The following is a 20,689-nucleotide window of genomic DNA, read 5'->3' on the forward strand; positions in this document are numbered from 1 at the left end:
TCAAAATTCAAAATAAAGTGAAAAATACTGAATTCTTGGAAATTTGGACCCTTCTGAACCCTTTCTCCCATACATAACTTCCATTCCAATTAATTTTCTCCCTGAACACACATTAATCTTATTCACTCTCCTCCTCCCTCTGGACTTTCCCACCAAGGGTTACCCTGCAAGCCCCCATGGAATTGTGCCGATTACTCAGAGAAACAGTGGATAAAACAGCAGGACCAAAACAAATTCCTTTTGAGGCCCCTGAGAGACCTTGGCACTCACTTGGAGCAGCAGTTCAGCAGCCCCCCGTGGCAGGTCCCCGTGACAGCAAAGGTGGGTGGGCACGCCCCAGCACGGCAGAATTTTCCCTGGGTCCGGCACTCGACAGTGTCAGCAAAAAGAGGGTCTGCAGAGCCTGTGGGGAGTGCAAGGAGTTAAAATATCAGCTGTCAGCCCGAAATGATGAGAGGTAAATGTCCAACAAATCATGTGCTGTTGTTTTTTTAGCAGGAGTGGCATGGTGAGCACAGATGCTTCTGGTCCCATCTACTGCACCACCCCCAGATTTTGCCTCTCAGATTTTGCTTTTTCCCCCCTTCTGCTTACAAACACACTTCTGCTCACAAACCCTTTTGTTCTTCATAGAATTTTTGGTTCTCACCTGAAGTAGCCTGGAAGATGAGGAGGAAGACAGCGAAGAGCAGGTAGAGGATCTTCATGGCTGTCAGTTGCCTGTGGGCTGTGAGGTCCTGCAAAACTCCTGGAAGACCAATGGTGGCTGGAGCTGGCTTTGGGAAGGGCTGGGAGAGACACCTGGTATTTATAGGGCCTGTGGGGTTGTGCAAGTGTGACAAGTGAGGGTTTTGTCAATGAGTAACTGCCATGAACTTTGTGGGACTGGTCAGGTTTTCCCCCTTATCACAGGTGGGGGAAAGTGTTGCAATCCCCAAGGGTGAATTTCCACTTCATGTGTCAGTTATATAATGTGAGCATCAGCCAAGCCCGACTGAGCTGCACCAATTTTCATGGTTTTAGGAGACTTTTCCAAAAACAGGCACCAGGATGGGTCAGGGGGACTTGGAAGTTAGTGACCATTGGAATGAGGACCCAGCTTTGACCCTGGATTCGTCACTCACTGACAGTTCACTTAACATTTTGTCTCCATCTCCCCATCCCTGTCTCCAGCTGGATGATGTCAAAGGCAGAGGAAAGCATTGGGAAAGACTTGAGATGATGCAACTGTCCTTTGTCACTTTCTAATCAGGTCTCATGAGAGTCTCACCCACTGCAGGGGGCTGACACAAAGCTGTCCTCCTTCTGTCCTCACTTGTGTCACAGAATGGTTTGGGTTGGAAGGGACCTTAAAAATCACCTTGTTCCAACCCTTGCCATAGGCAGGGACACTTTCCACTATCCCAGGTTGCTCCAAGCCCCATCCAGCCTGGCATTTCATCCCACATCATTCCCCACTGCTTTACCTTCAGCCTTAAGGCAAAAATTCTGACCTCTTTGCACTCAGTTCCTGTTTGTCCATCTTAAAAACCTCAGAGGTTAAGAGTTCTGACAACTACTAATATATCTCTTTTCTTTTAAAGGAAATAAACTATTTCATATGTGTGCACAAGTTTGTGATGCAATGCCAAATATTTCCCCTCTTATTGCCCTGAAAGGTTGGGAGAATGAGCTGACTCCACAAGAATCTTGTCTGAGATAATACCTTGAAGGACAACATCTCCTGGGGCTTCACTTCAGAGCATGATCCCTTGTGCAAAAGCGGCAAAAGCCACAAAAAAGTGGCTGCAAATTTACTGAGAAAGGAATCAATGCAGGGAAAGTTCTTCACAAAACCTTGTGCTAATAAACGAGTTAAACTCTGTCACAGCCCAGGTGTTTCTGCAGCTCTACCTCTGCCATTCTGGTTCAGTGGTTTGCTTCCTTATTACCTCTTTTATTATGTTTAACTCGGAGTTAATGGCTTTTTTGTTCCAAGAATTGTTCGAAGGATGAAAACATTACTGAGGTTTATGTTTAATTTGAATGGTAATGGGCCAACTCCAGCAGCTGAGAGAGAGGCAACAAGGTGAGTCTGTGCAGTGAACAACAGCAAGATAAACACTGATTTCCCTCTTCCACACATAAAATCTAACTAACCAAGAAATGCCAAGTGGTTCTTTTTTGTCCCTCCTTTTTTTTCTTTTTTTTTTTTATCCTTGCCTTGGAAATTATCTTTTCATTTGCCAGCAACTCTCCAGCTTTCCCCAGTTCTAATGGAGAAGAAATTCAATTTGTCCTCCCTCTCTTTTCTCTTTACTGGGATACAGAGAGGCAGGTACCTGACCTGCAACACCAGCATAAATAAACCAGAAAATAAAACCTTTTATTTTTATCAACACTCATAGAAATTTGAGTTTCCCTCACCTGTCTTTCACACAGACACAACAGTGTTGGGATGTTACAGTAACAGATGTATGTTTTTTGAGTATTCATTTTTCCGAAAGACATCCATGTCAGGGTGGAGTTGTGTTTTCCCAAATAAAATCAGATTGTGGCACTGGGGAAGGTTGTGATTACTTTTTGTTATCACATGCAGTATTTGAAAAGGCTCCACTCACTGTACTGTTTCCCACCTTTGGAACATAATCAGTTTATTATTAGAGTTAAATTATTTCCATTTCAGTGATATTAATTGCCATAGCACTCAGATTTTGCTGAAAAACTCCTTCCTTGCAGAAGGAAAATGGCTCTCTGGGAAATAAGGAAGAAGATTTTCACAATGAGAGTGGTAAAACCCTGGCACAGGTTGCCCAGAGAGGTGGTGGATGCCCCTGGAAACAATTAAGGATGGGGCTTGGAACAACCTGATCCATTGAAGGTGTCCCTGCCCATGGCAGTGGGTGGGAATGAAATGAGCTTTAATGTCCACTCCAACACAAACCCTTTTAGGATTCCATGATTCTGATTCTATGAAAGTGACCAACACTTTGAGCCCTGCTAGCACAAGCAACCTGAAAATGTCATTCAGAGCAAGAGGAAAATTCCATGACTTCTAACAAAAACAAAGACAGGTGCAAACCGGTTGCTCAAAACCAGACAAAACTTGTATGAAATGGCTGAGGAGCAGAGCAATTCATGCAGCACAGCAGTGACCTGGGGCTGGAACATGGAAGTGTGTGCTTGGAACTGTATCCCACAGTACCCAGGATGGACTCCTGGAGATCTCTGTTGAACATTAACTTCCACACATGAGCTGGGGATTCAAGGACCTGCAGGTCCTACCCCAGAGAAATCAGGCTCTCTAAGCAAAGAGGAGCTGGGGGAGGTTTGCAATTCAGTTTTGCTGAATTTTTCCCCAGCAGTGGCAAAATTGCAAGGAAAATTTGCAATGTTGAGTTCTTCCCTGTGAGGGTGGTGAGGCTCTGGCACAGGTTGCCTGGAGAAGCTGTGGCTGCCTTTGGATTCCTAGAAGTGTCCAAGGCCAGGTTGGACAGAGCTTGGAGCACCCTGGGATAGTGGAAGATGTCCCTACCCATGGCAGAGGGTGGAACTGGATGGGTTTTTAATGTCCCTTCTAACACAAACCATCCTGTGATTCCATATTTCTACCCTTTGGCATCATCTTGCTAAGGGCACAATGAGAATGGGAACATGAGGTTTCCAAGGTTGCTTCATCCATGGAAGTTTTTTAGTGAACATCCTCTAATTGATACACTTTGCTCTTGCACACGATATTGCCACATGTCACTTGTCATTAGAAGGTTTTGTGCCATTTCCTGTGACCCAAATGGGTGCACAATGCAGATTTTACCTCTGTTTTCCACCAGTCCTCACTGTGCTTGGTGACAGCTACAAAGGTCCTCTATTAAAGAAATATCTTTCTTTAGAAAGAAATCTAAAATAGAGGATATAAAAATATCCTCTATTTTTAGAGGAGGAAAAGCACAGCAGGGCAGTTAATAAATGCTGGTGTGTGACATTTTTGGTGTCACTGAAGGGGCACGGGACGAGGCCACTGTACATGGAAGGTTCAGGGATGGTGCTGTGCTGAGGTTTGGGAACCTTGGTCAATCATTATCTGTCCTTGGGTCTGTGATCTCAGCTGCTTCTGCCCTCATGTTGCAATTCAGACAGTGAGTCAACATTAAATAGACATTTAAATGACAGTGCTGAATGCCAGATGGGAGGATGCACTGTCCCCTGCACCTCCAAGATAAAGGGGAATTCCTCTGGGGAGGGGAGACTGAGAAGGAATAATAATGTTTGAGAGGAAGGCAGGTTCTCCTGTGGTGTTATGGATAAAATCCGGTACTCTTCTGGTCCTGATGATGAGTTTCATAATCTGTCACACAGCTCTGATGCTGCTGCTTTTCCTGGAAAACACTGAGGTTTCTGTGTGGATGGGATCTCACAGAATAACGCAGAAATCTTAATTTTTAAGAATTATAGTGCAGTTGATGACAAATTAAAACACCAGGAGTGTCTTCATTAGACAGTGAGCAGGGTTGAAATGCTTCCCTCTGTGCATCAACTAAATATCTACTCCTATGGTGTATTGGGTAGATTCCTGTTGACTTTGGCACCATCATCATCAAAAATAGAATCACTGGAGCTCCACTGGTTCTTGTCAGGTTGGAAGCTGCTAATGCTGCAGCCACAAGAATTGGATTCCTATATATTTAAATCTCTAATCAGTCAGGGCAGCATGGCATTGACCTTTTCCTTATTTTCATCTGTAACAGGCAACTCCCTTTTTCCTGCTACATCCAAGATCACATTACAATTTATTGAGCTGCAGCTAATTCAGGCAGCAGAGTGTGAGCAGTGATTCAGGGTGTGACCACTGAAAACTGATCATCCACAATATTCAATTATTAGAACAGCCCTGGCAGTTTTGGCCTCTGTTAGCCCTCTGCCAAAAATTCCTGGGCAGTTTCAATGATTAGTCCTGGCTAGGAATTATTCCAGCTGGCAGCCTGATGTGGTCACCTTGGGCTGGAAACCAAGACAGTTGCACAATAGGGCTATGGTCAAGTGATGCTATCTCCAAATCCAGAGAAAGGCATTGTTATGAGCCCAGAAATTTTCCAGACTATTTTTGCAACTAATGATTTTACAATTATTCATATTTGTCTGGTTTGGCAGAAGTTGCAAAGGAGCTTTTAGTAAGATGTTTCATCAACTGTGCCTCTCCCCCCTCCCCACATTTCAGCTGTCTTGAATGCCTCTGTCCTGCTGCTAGCAACCTTTCTTCTGCTATAAATGGTAAATAATAATAATAAAAAGCTATTTGGAATTTAAACATTTGTCTTCTACATGGGTCAGTGTCCTGTTCAAATTTTGGAGCTGCAGAGTTTCCTCACCATTCCTGTCTCTGTTTGAGTGCCACTGTCACCAGAGGAAATCACAGGGATCATGGACATCTGAATCCCACACTGTGAGTCAACTGCTGAAGATCTCCACTTGCACAGGTGACACAAAGTGAGGGATAATGCTAGAAAAAAATGTATCACTTATCTAACAAAAATGTGTGTCCATTCAGTTATAAAAGATGACTTGAAATATTATATCATATCATATCAAATCAAATCACATCACAGGATGTTTTGGGTTGGGAAGGGACCTTAAAGGACATCCAGTTCCACCCCCTGCCAAAGGAAGGGACATCTTCCACTATCCCAGGTTGCTCAAAGACCTGTCCAACCTGGCCTTGGACACTCTAAAGAGCAGAGAAAAGCAGCTACCTGGAGGAATCACTTAAAATAATTAATTAGATACTTCAGTTTAGTTAGTTACCTCATTTCCAGCCCTCTGGAAAGCAGCTCACACGTTCTGATGTCAATATCCTGGACAAAACCCAGCTGTTCAAACCATGACATCATCAAGCACATCACCAATTTCCAATGAGCCAATCTGGGCATTGTGTAATGCAGGGGATGGAGCTGAGAGTGGAATTTGCTTTCTCCCACCTCATGGGCTACACCTGCTGGGGATGGGAAGAGAAATAGCAGTGTCAAGCTCTTCACTTGTTGCTACATCACCTAAGTGTTTGTGTTCCAGGTTCTAGTTTAAATTTCAATTAATTTTTTTTCCCTTAAAAAGGATATTAATATCCTTAAAGGATATTACAACCTTTGTGGGTTGAAAATAATTTGTTGGATGAATATGGGTTTTTTTAGTGGTCATAGAGATGGGACTCTCCTTGTTATCTGGTGTCCCTTAAATATCTCCTGGAGATGAGCATAAAGGTGGGGAGGCTCTGGCACAGGTTGTCCAGAGAAGCTGTGGCTGCCTCTGCATCCCTGGAAGTGTCCAAGGCCAGGTTGGACAGGGCTTGGATCAACCTGGGATAGTGGAAGGTGTCCCTGCCCGTGGCAGGGGGTGGCACTGGATGATCTTTAAGGTCTCTTCCAACCCAAACCATTCCATGATTCTGTGATCTACCAGATGAGCCTCAGGCAGCACCATGTAAATCTGCTCTCTGCCTCTCTCCTTTCCTTCCATCTCTTCCATTTCACCTCTCCACCCATGGATTTTGTTCCCCCACCATGCTGTTCCCCATGCTGTGGGATAAGGCTTGTTCCAACCTCAGCTGTGAGCAGAGCTGACATTGCAGCACCTGCACAGTCCAGCATGGAAGAATCCCTCAAAAGAGCAGGGAAGTCACTGAGCTGTTAATTTTTGATCCCCATTCTTCATAGACACATTGACAGGGCACAAACCAAACTGGTTTTCATCTGCTGAAGTTTACAAAATGTTCAAGATGATTGTCAGTGGCCCCAAGCCCCCTCTGCTAAAGGTCTCCAAAGAGCCACACAGGGACAATAGCCTGTGCTTCCCTGTGCATGACTTCTCTGGGAAACCACGTCTTGAATGGCAGCACATCACCCCCCTCCTTCAAGGATGGGATTCCTCCTGGGTAATGAGCCAGACACTTCTAGGAAACTGACCTTTGGAAAGGCCAAGACTTCCTAGCAGCACTAAGGGCTGCATTTCTCCAGAGTCATCTGTACATTTTCACTCCCACACCTTTGCTGAGGGTGTAAAACATAGATTATCCCATCCTTCACCCCCATCTCCACCTCTCCAGAGGGGCAGTGAGGTTGGGTTTTCTGGCTGTGGGTGCAAATGTCCTTTCCAAATCATTCTGTGATTCTGAGGCAACAGAATTGCAGAATGGCTGACCACGTCCACACTGTTAAATTCCTTCACCCTCCAGAACAAGGTGGCTGCATTAAAACTACTTGGAATCGTTTCCTAGCCCATGCCAACCCCCATGGGTTGATGCCAGTTGCTCTGGTCCCAAACTGGTCCCAGTTTAGCTGATATTACAGAGCCAGGCCCTGTCCCTCTGTCCCTATGCTGTTTTGCTGCCAAGATGGACATGATGCTGCCCCAGGAAATTTTGCAATGGATGTTCTCACAGAAGGGGCTAGACAGAGCATTTCCTTCTCTCCTGTCCCTCACTCACTCCTCCTGCCCCAGGACACTCAGCAGTTCTGCTGGCACATTATTTGGACCAAAGCTGTTGCAATCACACCACAAATAAGCGAAATCTCTGGCTTTTACCCTAAAAACTAATTGGCCTTCTAGATTACAAATTTCTGTATTTAATCAGCCATTTTTCTGTATAAAGGATGTGGGTCTTGTGCAGTGATTTAGTTGCAAGAACAGTTTTGAGTACAGGAATATGATTTAAGAGGGAGGGAGGGAGGGAGGCAGGAAGGCAGGAAGGAAGGCAGGAAGGAAGGAAGGAAGGAAGGGAGGAAGGAAGGAGTAGGATCAAATCCCATTTGCAGACAGCTTCTGTTCTTCCATAAGGGACAAAATCTCAGGGAAAAGTCCAGGCAAAGGAAAGAAAATTTATTTGATTTTCCACACTCAAAGAACTAAGAATGCATTATTCCTCTATCAGCCTTGGCAGGTGGGGAATGATGTGCTGAGCAGGGCCATCTGCTCCAGCTTCATCCTGCCATTTTCTCTCTTGGGAAAAATTTCCATCACAACTTTTCAGTGCAAACATAAGGCATGAGAAGTATCTAACACATTTTTGGGAAAAGCTAATAGACTGTGATGGAGCAGGGAATGCAGTTAGAAGGATGGATACCTACAAACTGATGAGCTCTGGCTTGTATTCATTTAGGCATTTATTCATTAAAAAAATCTACTCTTAATTGCATATCACTGCCAGTGTTGGTGTTTCCTCACGAGGGTGGTCCCTGTGCCTTGTCCAGGTTTTCTTGGAATTTCTTCTCATATTCACTCAATTTCTAAGGGAAAAATGTGAAAATCAGTCAGGAGTACATCCCAGGTCTGCACCCGGCAAAAGAGGTGAAAACTAGCAAAAGCAGTTTACAAGAAGTTAATTGTCAATTAAGGTCTGGAATCTGATGACACAAAGAAGTTTTAAGATTTTCAGATTTGGGGATTGCAACAGAGATAGAGATAAGAAATTGCTTTGACCCCTTTTTATTGTTTTGCCCTGAAATAAATCCAAGGAAATATTTCTCTCTTGAAGATTCTGGGCTGATAATCCATCTCACACTGGTTTATGGCCTGATTTTGAAGATATCAGTGTACAAGCTGAAAGCCCTTCTGCCTCCTGATTGAAGAGAGAGATAAATATCAACCCCATTCTGTCAACAAAATGTACATTGGGAAAGAAATAATCCAGTGTCACATTCTGGATTGTTTTTCCCTAAATCCATTACCCCAGTGTACTTCTGTCATATATTTTCCCTCTTGCTTCATTTTATGAAGTTCCTTGCTTTTGGTGTGGCTTTTAAATACCTGAAATTAAATTACAAACGTGGATATTTCATTCTTTGGGGGTTTTTTCCCATGCCATTGCTGGAGATATTTATAAAAATTCATCCTCACATTGAAGACTGGGTCACCCCATGAGCAACTAGAAATCACAGCTCTGTCACCCCCATCCTGCTCCACACTAAGGCAGGAGTGAGACAGAGATGGAAACAGGGAAAGGGATGAGAGCACCAGGGAGAGGCTTGGCCAGAGAAAATGAGAGACATAAAGTCTGTTGGAATCACAGAATCACAGAATTATTTAGGTTGGAAAAGAGCTCCCAGACCACTGAGTCCAACCTGTGTCTGATCCCCACCTTGTCACCAGCCCAGAGCACTGAGTGCCACATCCAGGCATTCCTTGGACACCTCCAGGGATGGGGACTACAAACCTCCCTGGGCAGCTCCTTCCAGTGCCTGACCACCCTTTCCATGAAGAAATCCCTCTTGATGTCCAAATGTTTATAGACTCCTCCATCACTTCTCCAGCAGCCAATTCATTGACTGATTGAAATATTGAGAGAAAAAAAAGAGGCTAAAGATTTTTTGCTGGCATGGAATGAGCCTCCCTCCACAAACAGGAGAACATACAGGTTGCCCAGAGAGGGTGGGGAATCTCCCTCACTGGAGATATTCCAGGACTGTCTGGACACAATCCTGTGCAATGTCTTCTAGGATGAGCCTGCTTGAGCAGTGAGGTTGGACCAGATGACCTCCAGTGATACCTTCCAACCTTATCCATTCAGTGTTTCTGCAGTCTTTATCCTTAGGAAAGTCCAGCAGATCAAAAATAATCTGTCCTTGGTCACTCACAGGGAGATGTGACTTTGTCCTCCACTTGGGCACTGAGACTTGAGCCAACAGGGTGGAGAGAAAGGAAAATGAAGCTTCAGCTTCCAAAGCAGTCATGGGATCATTCTAGAACGAAGTCTGGTGACACAAGAGTGACAAGATTACTTACACAGCCAGAAAAAAAAAAATCCTTGCTGCCTGACAAAATACAGTTCAAGTTTCTGTAACCATTTTCACCAGACACAAAAATTCCAGAGTTGGACCCAATCTGTTGCTGTGTGAAGGAGTCCCAGCTTTATCTTTCACATCCTGCTCTGGTCAAGCTACTTCTATGTCAATATTCAGAGTAAACTACTTTGTGTAACTGACCTTGATAGGACTGATCACAATTTCTTGAGAAATGGATTTTCTCTTTGAAGAAAAAGTTATATATGAATGAGCATTTGTTACAGAGATTTACAGGAATATGGAATATTTTAAGCCTTTCTCCCTCACATTTCCCCATTTGATATGGCCTCAAAGATTTCCTTGCTTATCCAAGACAATTGTTTTACCTGAAAACATTCAGAGAGTCTCAAGATAATGAAATAATCTTGGTTATTAAATGACTTATGACAATTTTCTTGAATGGGAGACATCAAGTTCTACTCTCTGGTAAAGTGTCCCTTTGATTAAACCTCACCACCAGCAGCTTGTCATAGAATCATCAAATGGTTTGGGTTGGAAGGGAGCCTTGAAGATCATCTAATTCCAAGCCCCCTGTCATGGGCAGGGACAACTTCCCTCGATTGTGACTCAAATCTCTTCTATTTTACAAAAGAAAAAAGAAAAAAGGCTTTCTGAAGAGTTCAGCCCATTGAAAAGTGAGAATAGTTGAAAACTCACATTTTTTGTGAAATGCAAAAACTGTTCCCATTGCCTGCAGTGAAAACACTTCTGATAAGAAGTCATCACAATAATGATTCTTATTTCAGGTATTCTTTCAAGAGAGTTTTAGTTGTCCCAGCAACAGCATCTAGAAAATTGTACTATCTGGGGCTTTTTCATATGTAGAAGATGTGCAAGAGGAAATACCTGAGTTTCTTTCCATTCTGAGAAGTCAAAGGGACAGAAAATCACATTATGGAGACAGAGCCAAAGCCAAGGACATTTGACTTAATGATTTTTGAGGTCTTTTCTGTGATATTGAAAGCAGTGAGGCAGCGACATCTTGAGGAAATCCCTGCTCACTCAACCCCTTGGTGGCCCTCCAGGAGTTTTGGGATGTCTTTCTTATTGATCCACTGTCTTATCTCAGGATGTCTCCTGCTCATATATTTTAAAATTCACCTTGAAAGAGCCCTTAAAAATGTTCAACTATTTTTTATGAACTATAACTCATATTAAGCCATTCCTATAGATTCAAGCCTCCTTTTTTTTCCAGCCCTCCATCCCCTCTGTCCAGCCCACCATGGGGAATCAGGAATAGACTAAGTGAAGAGTTAAATTTCCTGATGTCTAGTCCTGACGGTTCAGTTTAGTCTCCCCAGAGCCAGGTATTTCAACAGAATCAACAAAAAAAAACCACCCCAACACTGACATAGTGAAGCAAGTTCAGTTAGAGCCACCAAGGTGGTGGGGGATTTGGATATGGGGGATCAGAGGACAGATGGAGAGAAATTGGGATTAATCCGTCTGAGGAAGAACATGCAAAGGGATATTATCCCCCCTAACAGGTCCTTCCAAAGGGGGTTTGGGACCAGAAGAAGTGACCCCCAGACATGAAGCCACACCTGGAATATCCACTAATCCTGTCAGCTTTGCAAACACAGGATAAGAGAAGGCTGAAGTTATCCAGATACTCTGAACACTCATCCAGCAAGGAAAGGCCACTCTGCTATGGCTCATCCACTGCTCTTCTGCAGGGATTTGGGGTGCAGAGTCACAGAGTGGGAGGGCAAAAGCAATTATCCATGAGATGCCCATCTCACATCCCCGTGGATGGGGCATCCTGACCCCGGTGTGATTTGAACACACAGCCTTCTGATCTGGAGTCAGACGCGCTGCCATTGCGCCACGAGGTCAGGGATGGGACATCCCCTGCCCGCATGTCAGCCCAGAATTTGGGGCATTCTTTGACAGAATGGGAATTTTGATTCACCTGACAGCGGAGTGGCACCACCTTTGCCTGTTGCCTTGCTAAAGAGGGCTCTAAATGAGATATTTCAGAGGAAGAACTCCACAAATGACCCCAAAGCAGCCCTGCAGAGCCTCTCCCAGGAGAAACAGCTCCTGGATGTGTCTCCAGAGGGGCAGGAGAGATGGTGGCTCAGCACCTCCCTGGGGACAAAGGCCCCATTCAATGAAGATGATTGGATGTCAAGCCCATGATTGACAGATCATGTCCAAAGTGCAAGACAAAGCAGGGAGGTGTGATGGGCGTCTGCTGCACTTTGTTTCATGAAGAAACTGAAGTGATGACTTTCTCTGAAAAGCAGAAGCTTCACAACTGCAGGCTCAGTCACTCCTGGGGACATGGATTTATCTCCATGCAATACTTCCCTGGAAGGCCAGCGTGGGGTGGTACAGCAAATCCAGGGGACTCCTGGAGTGTTTCAGGACAATGGTTCAGTGTAAGATGACGAAAATACAGAGAGGTTCCTGATGAACAACTTGAGGAGTTTCTTCAGGAAAAGAGTAAAAAGAAAGAGTCTGGTCAGCCCCGCCTTAGAGCATGAAGATTATGAAAGGAATGTTCCTGAAAGCCATGCCAGAATGAAGGAAGAATGTGATGATGGCTGGAAACAGGGACCATGGACTTCCTAAGGGCAGAACACTCTCAGAAAATACATTTCTTCCTTGATGGCCAAATGGATGCTGAGGAGCATCATTGATCTTGACTTTGGTTTTACCTCTGACAGGGTCTCCCAGAAGTGTCCCTGCAGCAGGACACACACAGAGCAGCTGAGCTCAATCCTAAGGCAAAGTGAAGGGCCAGAACCAGGCACTGAGGGGGTTGGGTCAGTGGTTGGTGGTCCAGGTGATCCTTCCCTGCCTGATGCTGAACTGGCTGTGGTTTGGTGTCTCTGTGGTGGTGAAGATGATGTTCCACAGAGGGAGGACACAGCAGCCCAACAGGGACATGGGAAAAATGAGGGGACAGGGCCAGTGGCGCAATGGACAACGCGCCTGACTACGGATCAGGAGATTGCAGGTTCGACTCCTGCCTGGCTCAACACTTTTAGCACAGCCAAATTCCTCCTGATCCCTTTCTGACAACCTTCCTTCTCCTGCCCATCATCCATCCTCCCTCAAGCTCCTGAAGTCCTCTCCCAGCACTCCAAAAGGAGCACAGCTGGGGCCACACCAGAGCCAGGGGCACCACAGCAAATCCCACAGCAGAACACAGGTGCCTCCTGAACTGCTGTCCTGCAGCCTGGACACAGCCAGCACTGCCAGGATCTCCTGGCACCCCACCTGCCCTGGTCCCCAGCTCCCTCCAAGGCTCCCATTGGTCTTGCTACACTTTGTCAGTGCCTTGCCGAGTTCTGCTCTGGAAGCAATGCCCTGCTCATGGTTTTGATATCACCAAATGATGTTCCTGTGATGTTGACACCTGAGAGATGGAAAAAAGCCTGAAAGGGTAAAGGACCTCAGGAAGACAACTGTCCCTTGTCACCTCCACCAGAGCCAGGCAGTTTCAGGGTGAGCCAGGCAGGAGTTTAACCTGCAGTGCCCTGATCCATGGTCAGGTGTGTTCACAGTCCATTGAGTGACTGGGCAATGGTCCACCTGCTGCCCCTTCTTCAGTACCACCTGGATTTGTTGGCGGTTCAAGAGTAGTGCCAGGATCTCACCTTGCTCCCACTTGCCCCATCCATGTCAGCCTTGCCCTCCTCATCTGTGGGGAGATGCCAGCAATGGTCTCACTGGTTCCACCACCCAGGAGAAGAAATGCCTCTACTGGACTCCAGGCTCCAGCTCAGCTGTCCTGGTGGTTTGGAGGACACATCTTGCCTTCCTCATGGGATGTGTAGTTACATCTCCCAGCCAATGCAGGGCTTGGAGCAGCCCAAAACTCTCTGGAGCTGTGCTGCCCAGTGGAGGGGAAAGCTCAGCCCAAGGCCACCAGTTTTGTCATCCACTTGCTCCTGCCTGGTGACAGAGTGATGAGCAGGCGAGTTGTAGCAAGATCTTGCTTGATGGCCATTTGGTCTGGGCTACCTTCGACCTTCCTGGCCCAAGCCACAGACACAGTGAAGGTACCAAGCAGTGGTGACAACTCCATGAGTGTGCAAATGGGGCATGAAGCAACAAAAGAACATGGAAACGGGAATTTTACATTAAATAACAGAGTGATTCATGTTGAAAATGACACGAAGAGGTCTGTAGTCCAGTTTTCTGCTCATCTTAAGACATTCAGATCAGGACTGCATGCTCAGGCTCTGAATATCTCCAAGGATGTAGAGACCACAGCCTCTTTGGGCTCATATTTTAGTGATTCACCATCTCATGGGGAATTTTTTTTGCCAGTGTATCCAGTCAGAGCCTCCCCTAATGGGTGGAAGTTTTGCTGTGCAGGAAGCCCACCAAGAAGGGACAAACACCAGGCAAAGGCAGGATTCCATGGAGATGTCCCTTGTCACCATCAATATGACAGCCAGGCTGTGAGCAGGAAAATTGCGAGCCAGGCAGGAGTCGAACCTGCAATCTCCTGATCCGTAGTCAGGCGCGTTGTCCATTGTGCCACTGGCCCAGCCCTCCTGGAGCTCCGGGGGCTTCCTATCGCTGGATTATTTAGTACAGAAAAAAATAGATTTTGGGAGATCCTTGGAAAGAAGGTCATCCAATCCCTGCTCAGAGCAAAACAGCCTTTAACATCTTTCAGCTTGTTTTGCTAGTTGAACCTTAAAAAACTCCAAGGATGGAAACTCCAAAGCTTTTCTGGGATCTTATCCTACTCTGGATGAGACCAGGGGGCTCACCAATGTCACATGCAGAACTTGGCAAGGCACTGACAAAGAGCAGCAAGACCAATGGGAGCCTTGGAGGGGGCTGGGGACAAGGGCACCTGAGGTGCCAGGACATCCTGGCAGTGCTGGCTCTGTTGTCCAGGCTGCAGAACAGCAGTTCAGGAGGCACATGCATTCTGCTGTGGGATTTGCTGTGGTGCCCCTGGCTCTGGTGTGGACCCCAGCTGTGCTCCTTTTGGAGTGCTTGGACAGGACATCAGAAGCTTGAGGGAGGATGGGTGATGGGCAGGAGAAGGAAGATCATCAGAAAGGGATCAGGAGGAATTTTCCTGTGCTAAAAGTGTTGAGCCAGGCAGGAGTCGAACCTGCAATCTCCTGATCCGTAGTCAGGCGCGTTGTCCATTGCGCCACTGGCCCTGTCCCCTCATTTTTCCCATGTCCCTGTTGGGCTGCTGTGTCCTCCCTCTGTGGAACATCCTCTGCACCAACCAGAGACACCAAACCACAGTCAGTTCAGCATCAGGCAGGGAAGGATCACCTGGACCACCAACCACTGACCCAACCCCCTCAGTGCCTGGTTCTGGCCCTGCAGTTTGCCTTGGGATTGAGCTCAGCTGCTCTGTGTGTGTCCTGCTGCAGGTACACATCTGTCAAGAGGTGAAACCAAAGTCAAGGTAAATGATCTTCCTTGATGCCCTCTTGACTACCAAGGAAATCATCTCTTCAAAGAAATCTATTCTTTTGGTCAAGGGTGTTCTGCCCCTCGTAAATCCTTGGCCTTCCAGTCATTTTCACATCTTTCCTCTATTTGGGCATGGCTTTCATGAGGATTGTTTCCATAGTCTTCGTGTGGGCTCTGAGCTGTGGTTGCCTGGACTAGAAATCTCCAGATGGTTTTTCTTAATCTTCTTGAAAAAAAAAAACTTTTCATGTTGTTCATCAGAAATTTGTCCCTTTTCCCATAATCCTATACAGAATAATTGCTCTCTATCCCCCTCAAGAAATCTCCTGGACTGACCATACCACCCCATGTCACCCTGCTAGCCAAGTGTGTCCAGGTCCACCAAGACTGCCTGATACTGAAGTCAAAATATTTCCTGCATTTTTCTGAAGAAGACATCACCTCCTTCCTGAGTTAAATTGCGGCAGACAACCACCACAGCACCTCCTGCTTTGTTCTCTACATTGATCCTGACCTATAACTTCCATCCAGCTCAGAAGAGAGCTCTGGACATCATATTCCCCATATATTCCATGTCCCTCTATGTGGTCAGAGCCTCCCTGAACCCTGTCCCTCCCACAGAACAGCCCCCCAGAAAAGCAGAGGGGTGCCAGTGGTGCCCCAGACTGACCCCGGTGTGATTCGAACACACAACCTTCTGATCTGGAGTCAGACGCGCTGCCCTTGCGCCACGAGGTCGGGGCTGGAGAGGTCCAGAGACCTGGGATTGGGCAGTGGGAATGTCCTTTCCATGGGGATCACCCGGGGTGTCCCTGCACCTCCAGGAGCAGGGCTGTGGCCATGGAGGGACAACCTGAGGGGATGGTGGCCGAGGCCTGGCTGCAGATGAACACATGGGGTGGGATGAGGATCTACAGGGTCAGTGTGGGAAGGAACCAGGCTCAGGGATGCTGCAAGGGAGGATGGTGGCCTGGGGGGGACACAGGACAGCCCGAGGTGGGCTTTGGGTGTGCACTCAGAGATGGTTGTGGTGGAGCAGAACACCCATAGGCTCAGCCCAGTCACAGCTCCTGAGGTCCTGTCCAGCCACAACACTCTCCTGGCTGGGAGTGGCAGCTTCCACAGGGAGGGCAGGATGTCCCACCAGGGCAGGAAAGGTCCATCATCAGCTCCAGCTGCCCAATCCTTTCCTCATGGCTGCTTAGGACAAGAGTATGGGCTAGGAGGTCAAGCCTTCCTTCCCCATCTCCAACTCCATTCCCAACTTCATTCCCACCCCAACATGCTGGACACAGTCTGCTGGGGACCAGGGAGAGGGACAATACAGGCAGGGGTTGTGGCCACCAAAGCAATGGGCAAAGCACCAGGAAACTCCTCCCTGGCTCCACCTAATCCCGGCCAGAGCAGAGCTCACAGTATTGCCATAGTTACAAAGATTTTTAGAGTTGTAAAAATGTTATAAAATTATATGAAGTAAGAAAAACCTAATGTAATAGTTATACACTTGTCTTGAATGTGAATGACTCCTTCCAAAAATTCAATTTCTCTGTAAAATTCACTGCCTGAAACTAAATCCCATCCAAACATATTAATAATCACCACTATTTACTCTGTGAATTACCAGTGCTAAGGGTGGAGCAAAGAGGCATTTCCTCTTGCTTTTACCTTTCCACCCGAGCAAATCCTGCCCCATGAGGTCTCTTCCTCCTCCAGCAGTTTTTCCCACAAGAGGGAGCAAGGAACCAACTCACGGGCTTCATGAGCTGTAAATCAGGCTGGCAATTAATTTTACTCAGTGAAGGACACTCCATCCCTTGGCCAGACTGGAAATTCAGCTTGTTTCCTTCTTGGAAATACATTTTTTTCCCCTCCATGGCCCATTTTTTTTGGTTATTCAGTCCCAATTGTCTCTATTAGACTTTCCCCCCACATTTTTCCCTGCTGACCACAACCAGTGGCACCTCTCCACATCCATCCCACTCTATTACTTGCTCCTAACAATATCATAAATAAGGTGAGGTTTTCAGCCAGTTCCAGGAGCACTTCAGCCCAACTGAAGTCAAATCCTTTTGATTTACGTTGCAATAATGCAAACCTGGTTAAGTGCTTGGGGAAAGCAGATGTTTCCCATAATTTTAGTGTCCAGGTATTATTTCCAGAGCTATCCCATGACTGAAAAATTAAAAATTAAACAGAAGCCTTCCCTTCTCATAAGAACTCCCTTCCTCAAAGGGATGTGAGACCCAGGCCAGATTAGAAAAACTCTCCATGGATGGGGACTTCACCACTGCCCTGGGCAGCTGTGCCAGGGCTGGACGAAGCTTTCTGTGAAGGAATTGTTCCTAATAGCCAATCTAAACCTCCCCTGGTGCAATTTGAGGTTCTTCCTTCTACCCCATCCCTTGTTCCCTGGGAGCAGAGCCTGATTCCCCCCTGGCTGCTCCCTCCTGTCAGTTGTGCAGAGCCAGAAAGTTCCCCCTGAGCCTCCTTTTCTCCAGGCTGAGCTCCTTTCCCAGATCCCTCAGCTGCTCCTCATGAGAGATCCTTAGGCAAAGGGCAGAACTTTCACTGTGTGTGTTAGCATTTCTTCTGTGATGCATATAAAACACGTGTCTTACCTGGAATAACCTGGGAAAGGAGGAGAACAAATAAGAGCAAACCACGTGCAGAGGCATCAAGGCATAATGAGGTGTACTTGAATTTAAAGTGGTTTTTTTTTTTTTTTTTTCCTCTCGGATAATTTCTGATCATCATTTGAAGGGGATTGTGATTGTATAAGCACTTGTGATCTGATAGTGAGGACATTGTTGAAATGATGCAGAAGGATTTTGAACCTAAGATTACTAGGGAATCATTCCTCTTCCACAAGATTGTTAACATGCCTGAGGTTTTGAATTTGTGCTTCTTTTCTCATGGAAATAAAATTTTAAAAGGCAAACATTTCCAGCCCGTTATTAAACAGAACAGAACGAATTTTAATCGATTTTAAAAATAATTGAGAAAGCTGAGTTTCTGCTTCAATCTGACAAAGTACAATGACAGATCCTGTCTGAGAGTTGAAACAAATATCTCAGCTGGGATCTCCTTGGATTCAGAGGGAATCTGAGCCAACTGAAGGGTTCTTCTTACAGCCTTTGTTTTATTCCTTTCCCTGAATACCTGAAAATGGACACAAACACCTCTGCTTCACGACTGGATGACGCCTGCAAATTTGCAATGGAAATCACACAAAGAAACCAGGGAGGCAGAGAACAATGCCCAGGGACTGAGGGGGGGGAGGTTTGTGTTGTTGATATCAAAGCTACTGGGTCAGAACAACACCAATAAATATCTTGTATGGAAAGAAGCTGAAGTAAATAACTGAAGGAGAACCTGAGCATTCAGCTGCCATTTCCATGTGTCTGTTGATATCATTCAAACTCCATACAGACAAATCCTGAAGAAAACTCATGAGTCTCACTTGTCATGTGCTCCTCATGCATCTGCAAAGCTGAAGGTGCTGTTCCTGATGCCTGAAAACCAATAATCTGCACCTCATGTATCACAGAATCATGGATTGACAGAATGGTTTGGGATGGAAGGGACCTGAAAATCATCTCATTCCAACCCCCTGCCATGGACAGGGACACCTTCCACTGGACCAGATTTTTTTTCTTCACAGCACATTTCACAGCACCAAATACAGCTATTTGATATATTTGAGGATGGAAGGATCACTGTCCTTTATTTCTTTCTCTTGGGAAAAAAATATTGCATAACAGGCCATGCAGCAGGATCACACATTCTCTTTTGCCCAGAGAAGCTGTGGCTGCCCCTGGATCCCTGGAAGTGTCCAAGGCCAGGCTGGACAGGGCTTGGAGCAACCTGGGATAGTGGAAGGTGATCCTGCCCATGGCAGGGGGCTGGAATGAGATGATCTTTCGTGTCCCTTCCAACCCAAACTATTCTGTGATTCTATGACGATCCTATGATATTCCAGCTGCCTTCTCTCCCACTAAATGATGGCAAATTTCCTCCTGGTAATCCATTACCAACCACATGGATCTTTCAGATTAACAGAGCTCTCCAGGGGGATCAATAGGGAGAAGAAGCCTTCCCAGCAGCTTTCCCAGTGGTCAGGCAGGGACACACAGCTATTTCTCCCCTCACTTTTGTGCCCCCAAGCCATTGTTCAGGTTTAGCCGTGTGCAGCGGTCAGGCTGTACTCACTGCCTTCCCCTGTCACCCCTGCCACGGTCCCCTGGACCTCCAGAGCTCTTCCCACCGCCCTATAAATTCCAGAGTGCTCCCTCCTCCCCTGCTCAAAGGTTCTGGGACTTGTTCCTGTTTCGACACTGCAGCTGAGACCTTCCTCCATGAAGCTCTTCTCCTGCCTCATGGCTCTTCTGCTTTTTCTCCTCCAGGCTGTTCCAGGTAAGGGGCAACACCCACGCTGAGGTCTGCCTGTGTAGGAGGAACAACTCGCTCGTGTGGTGGTGCAGAACATTCTCCTCAGCTCCTTCCATTGGAGCAGTTCTCTATTTTGCAGTCTAGAAGAAGAAATGAAAAGCTAACCTGTGGTGAGCAGGTGTCACACCAGAACCTCCCCACAGAAGCCACTGCCAGGTGTTGGCTCTTATGACTCTTTGAAATGTTTTTATGCCATTTTGTGGCACTACTGGAAGGTGGCAACCAGGGAAATCACCTGCCTCTTCTAGCCCCAGGGTTAAAACTTTTCTTTGTATACGGTAGAAGAAAACAGATGTGTTCTCTGGTGTTTCTCAAGTTGAACAGCACCTGACTTCAGTTCTCTGAATATTCTGGTTCTCTGAATATTCTGGATATTCTGGTTCCCCTTCCTCAGCCCTTCTGCTGTGCTGACTCATTTTCTGATTGTGCTTTTATCCTACCTGTTCTTCATGCTTAATGATACTCTTCACCTTGGAGAAAGGCTTACAGAGAAGGAAGGAGAAGGACAAATTGTTTGTTCTTGTTAATTGGGCCAGATCCTGCTTTTGGGAGCTTTTTTAAGTCAAAATTTCATCATCAGGGCATATGATCACCATGCTGTCCCTCACAGCAACGCAGTCCCAGAACCTAAAAAGCATCCAAGGCTGGGCTGTCCTCTCCCACTACAGCATAAATACCCAGGATGTGTTCAGAAACTTAGCATCTACCTCTGTGTTTCACTCTAAATGTACAAAAACCTTCCTTGGAATGCTCTGAGATCCCATGAGTTCCTCAAAACTTTTGGAAAAGCTGCCTTGGGTTTTGAGGGTATTTGTGTCAGATCCCTAACTGGGGTCTGTGGGGTTTCAGCAGGAGGAAAACCATGAGAATGGACTGATCCTGCAGCAGAGCTGGGAATCCCATTCTCCCTGTAGGTCTTGGCTTGCCCAGAGACACCTTGCATTGTTTGGAATACCATGGCTACTGCTTCCATTTGAAATCCTGCCCAGAGCCATTTGCTGCCTTTGGAACTTGCTATCGGCGCCGGA

General features: G+C 46.3%; 1 protein-coding gene and 5 non-coding genes across 6 annotated transcripts; 1 reads left to right on the forward strand and 5 right to left on the reverse strand.

The window, feature by feature from the left end:
• Positions 1 to 266: 266 nt before the first annotated feature.
• Positions 267 to 808, reverse strand: LOC146440449 (gallinacin-10-like). Its single transcript, XM_085057150.1, has 2 exons — positions 650 to 808; positions 267 to 403 (listed from the first exon to the last, which is right to left on the reverse strand). Exons 1-2 carry the CDS (start codon positions 705 to 707, stop codon positions 267 to 269), a joined length of 195 nt encoding a protein of 64 aa, XP_084913276.1. The 5' UTR covers positions 708 to 808.
• A 10,761-nt stretch (positions 809 to 11,569) lies between these two features.
• On the reverse strand, positions 11,570 to 11,641 carry TRNAW-CCA (transfer RNA tryptophan (anticodon CCA)). The gene has a single exon. It is a non-coding gene; the product is annotated as a tRNA-Trp (tRNA).
• Positions 11,642 to 12,719: 1,078 nt separating this feature from the next.
• Positions 12,720 to 12,792, forward strand: TRNAR-ACG (transfer RNA arginine (anticodon ACG)). The gene has a single exon. It is a non-coding gene; the product is annotated as a tRNA-Arg (tRNA).
• A 1,448-nt stretch (positions 12,793 to 14,240) lies between these two features.
• TRNAR-ACG (transfer RNA arginine (anticodon ACG)) lies at positions 14,241 to 14,313 on the reverse strand. The gene has a single exon. It is a non-coding gene; the product is annotated as a tRNA-Arg (tRNA).
• A 561-nt stretch (positions 14,314 to 14,874) lies between these two features.
• TRNAR-ACG (transfer RNA arginine (anticodon ACG)) lies at positions 14,875 to 14,947 on the reverse strand. Its single transcript has one exon. It is a non-coding gene; the product is annotated as a tRNA-Arg (tRNA).
• Positions 14,948 to 15,878: 931 nt separating this feature from the next.
• Positions 15,879 to 15,950, reverse strand: TRNAW-CCA (transfer RNA tryptophan (anticodon CCA)). The gene has a single exon. It is a non-coding gene; the product is annotated as a tRNA-Trp (tRNA).
• Positions 15,951 to 20,689: the final 4,739 nt, after the last annotated feature.

The sequence above is a fragment of the Lichenostomus cassidix genome, chromosome 3 (assembly GCF_008360975.1).
Source record: "Lichenostomus cassidix isolate B80296 chromosome 3, HeHo_3.0, whole genome shotgun sequence".
Lineage (NCBI taxonomy): Eukaryota > Metazoa > Chordata > Aves > Passeriformes > Meliphagidae > Lichenostomus > Lichenostomus cassidix.

Coding starts and splice junctions, on each gene's coding strand:
- LOC146440449 (XM_085057150.1), bottom strand. CDS start 707: ATGAAGATCCTCTACCTGCTCTTCGCTGTCTTCCTCCTCATCTTCCAG. Junction 404..649: donor CATCTTCCAGGCTACTTCAG/GTGAGAACCAAA, acceptor CACTCCCCACAG/GCTCTGCAGACCCTCTTTTT.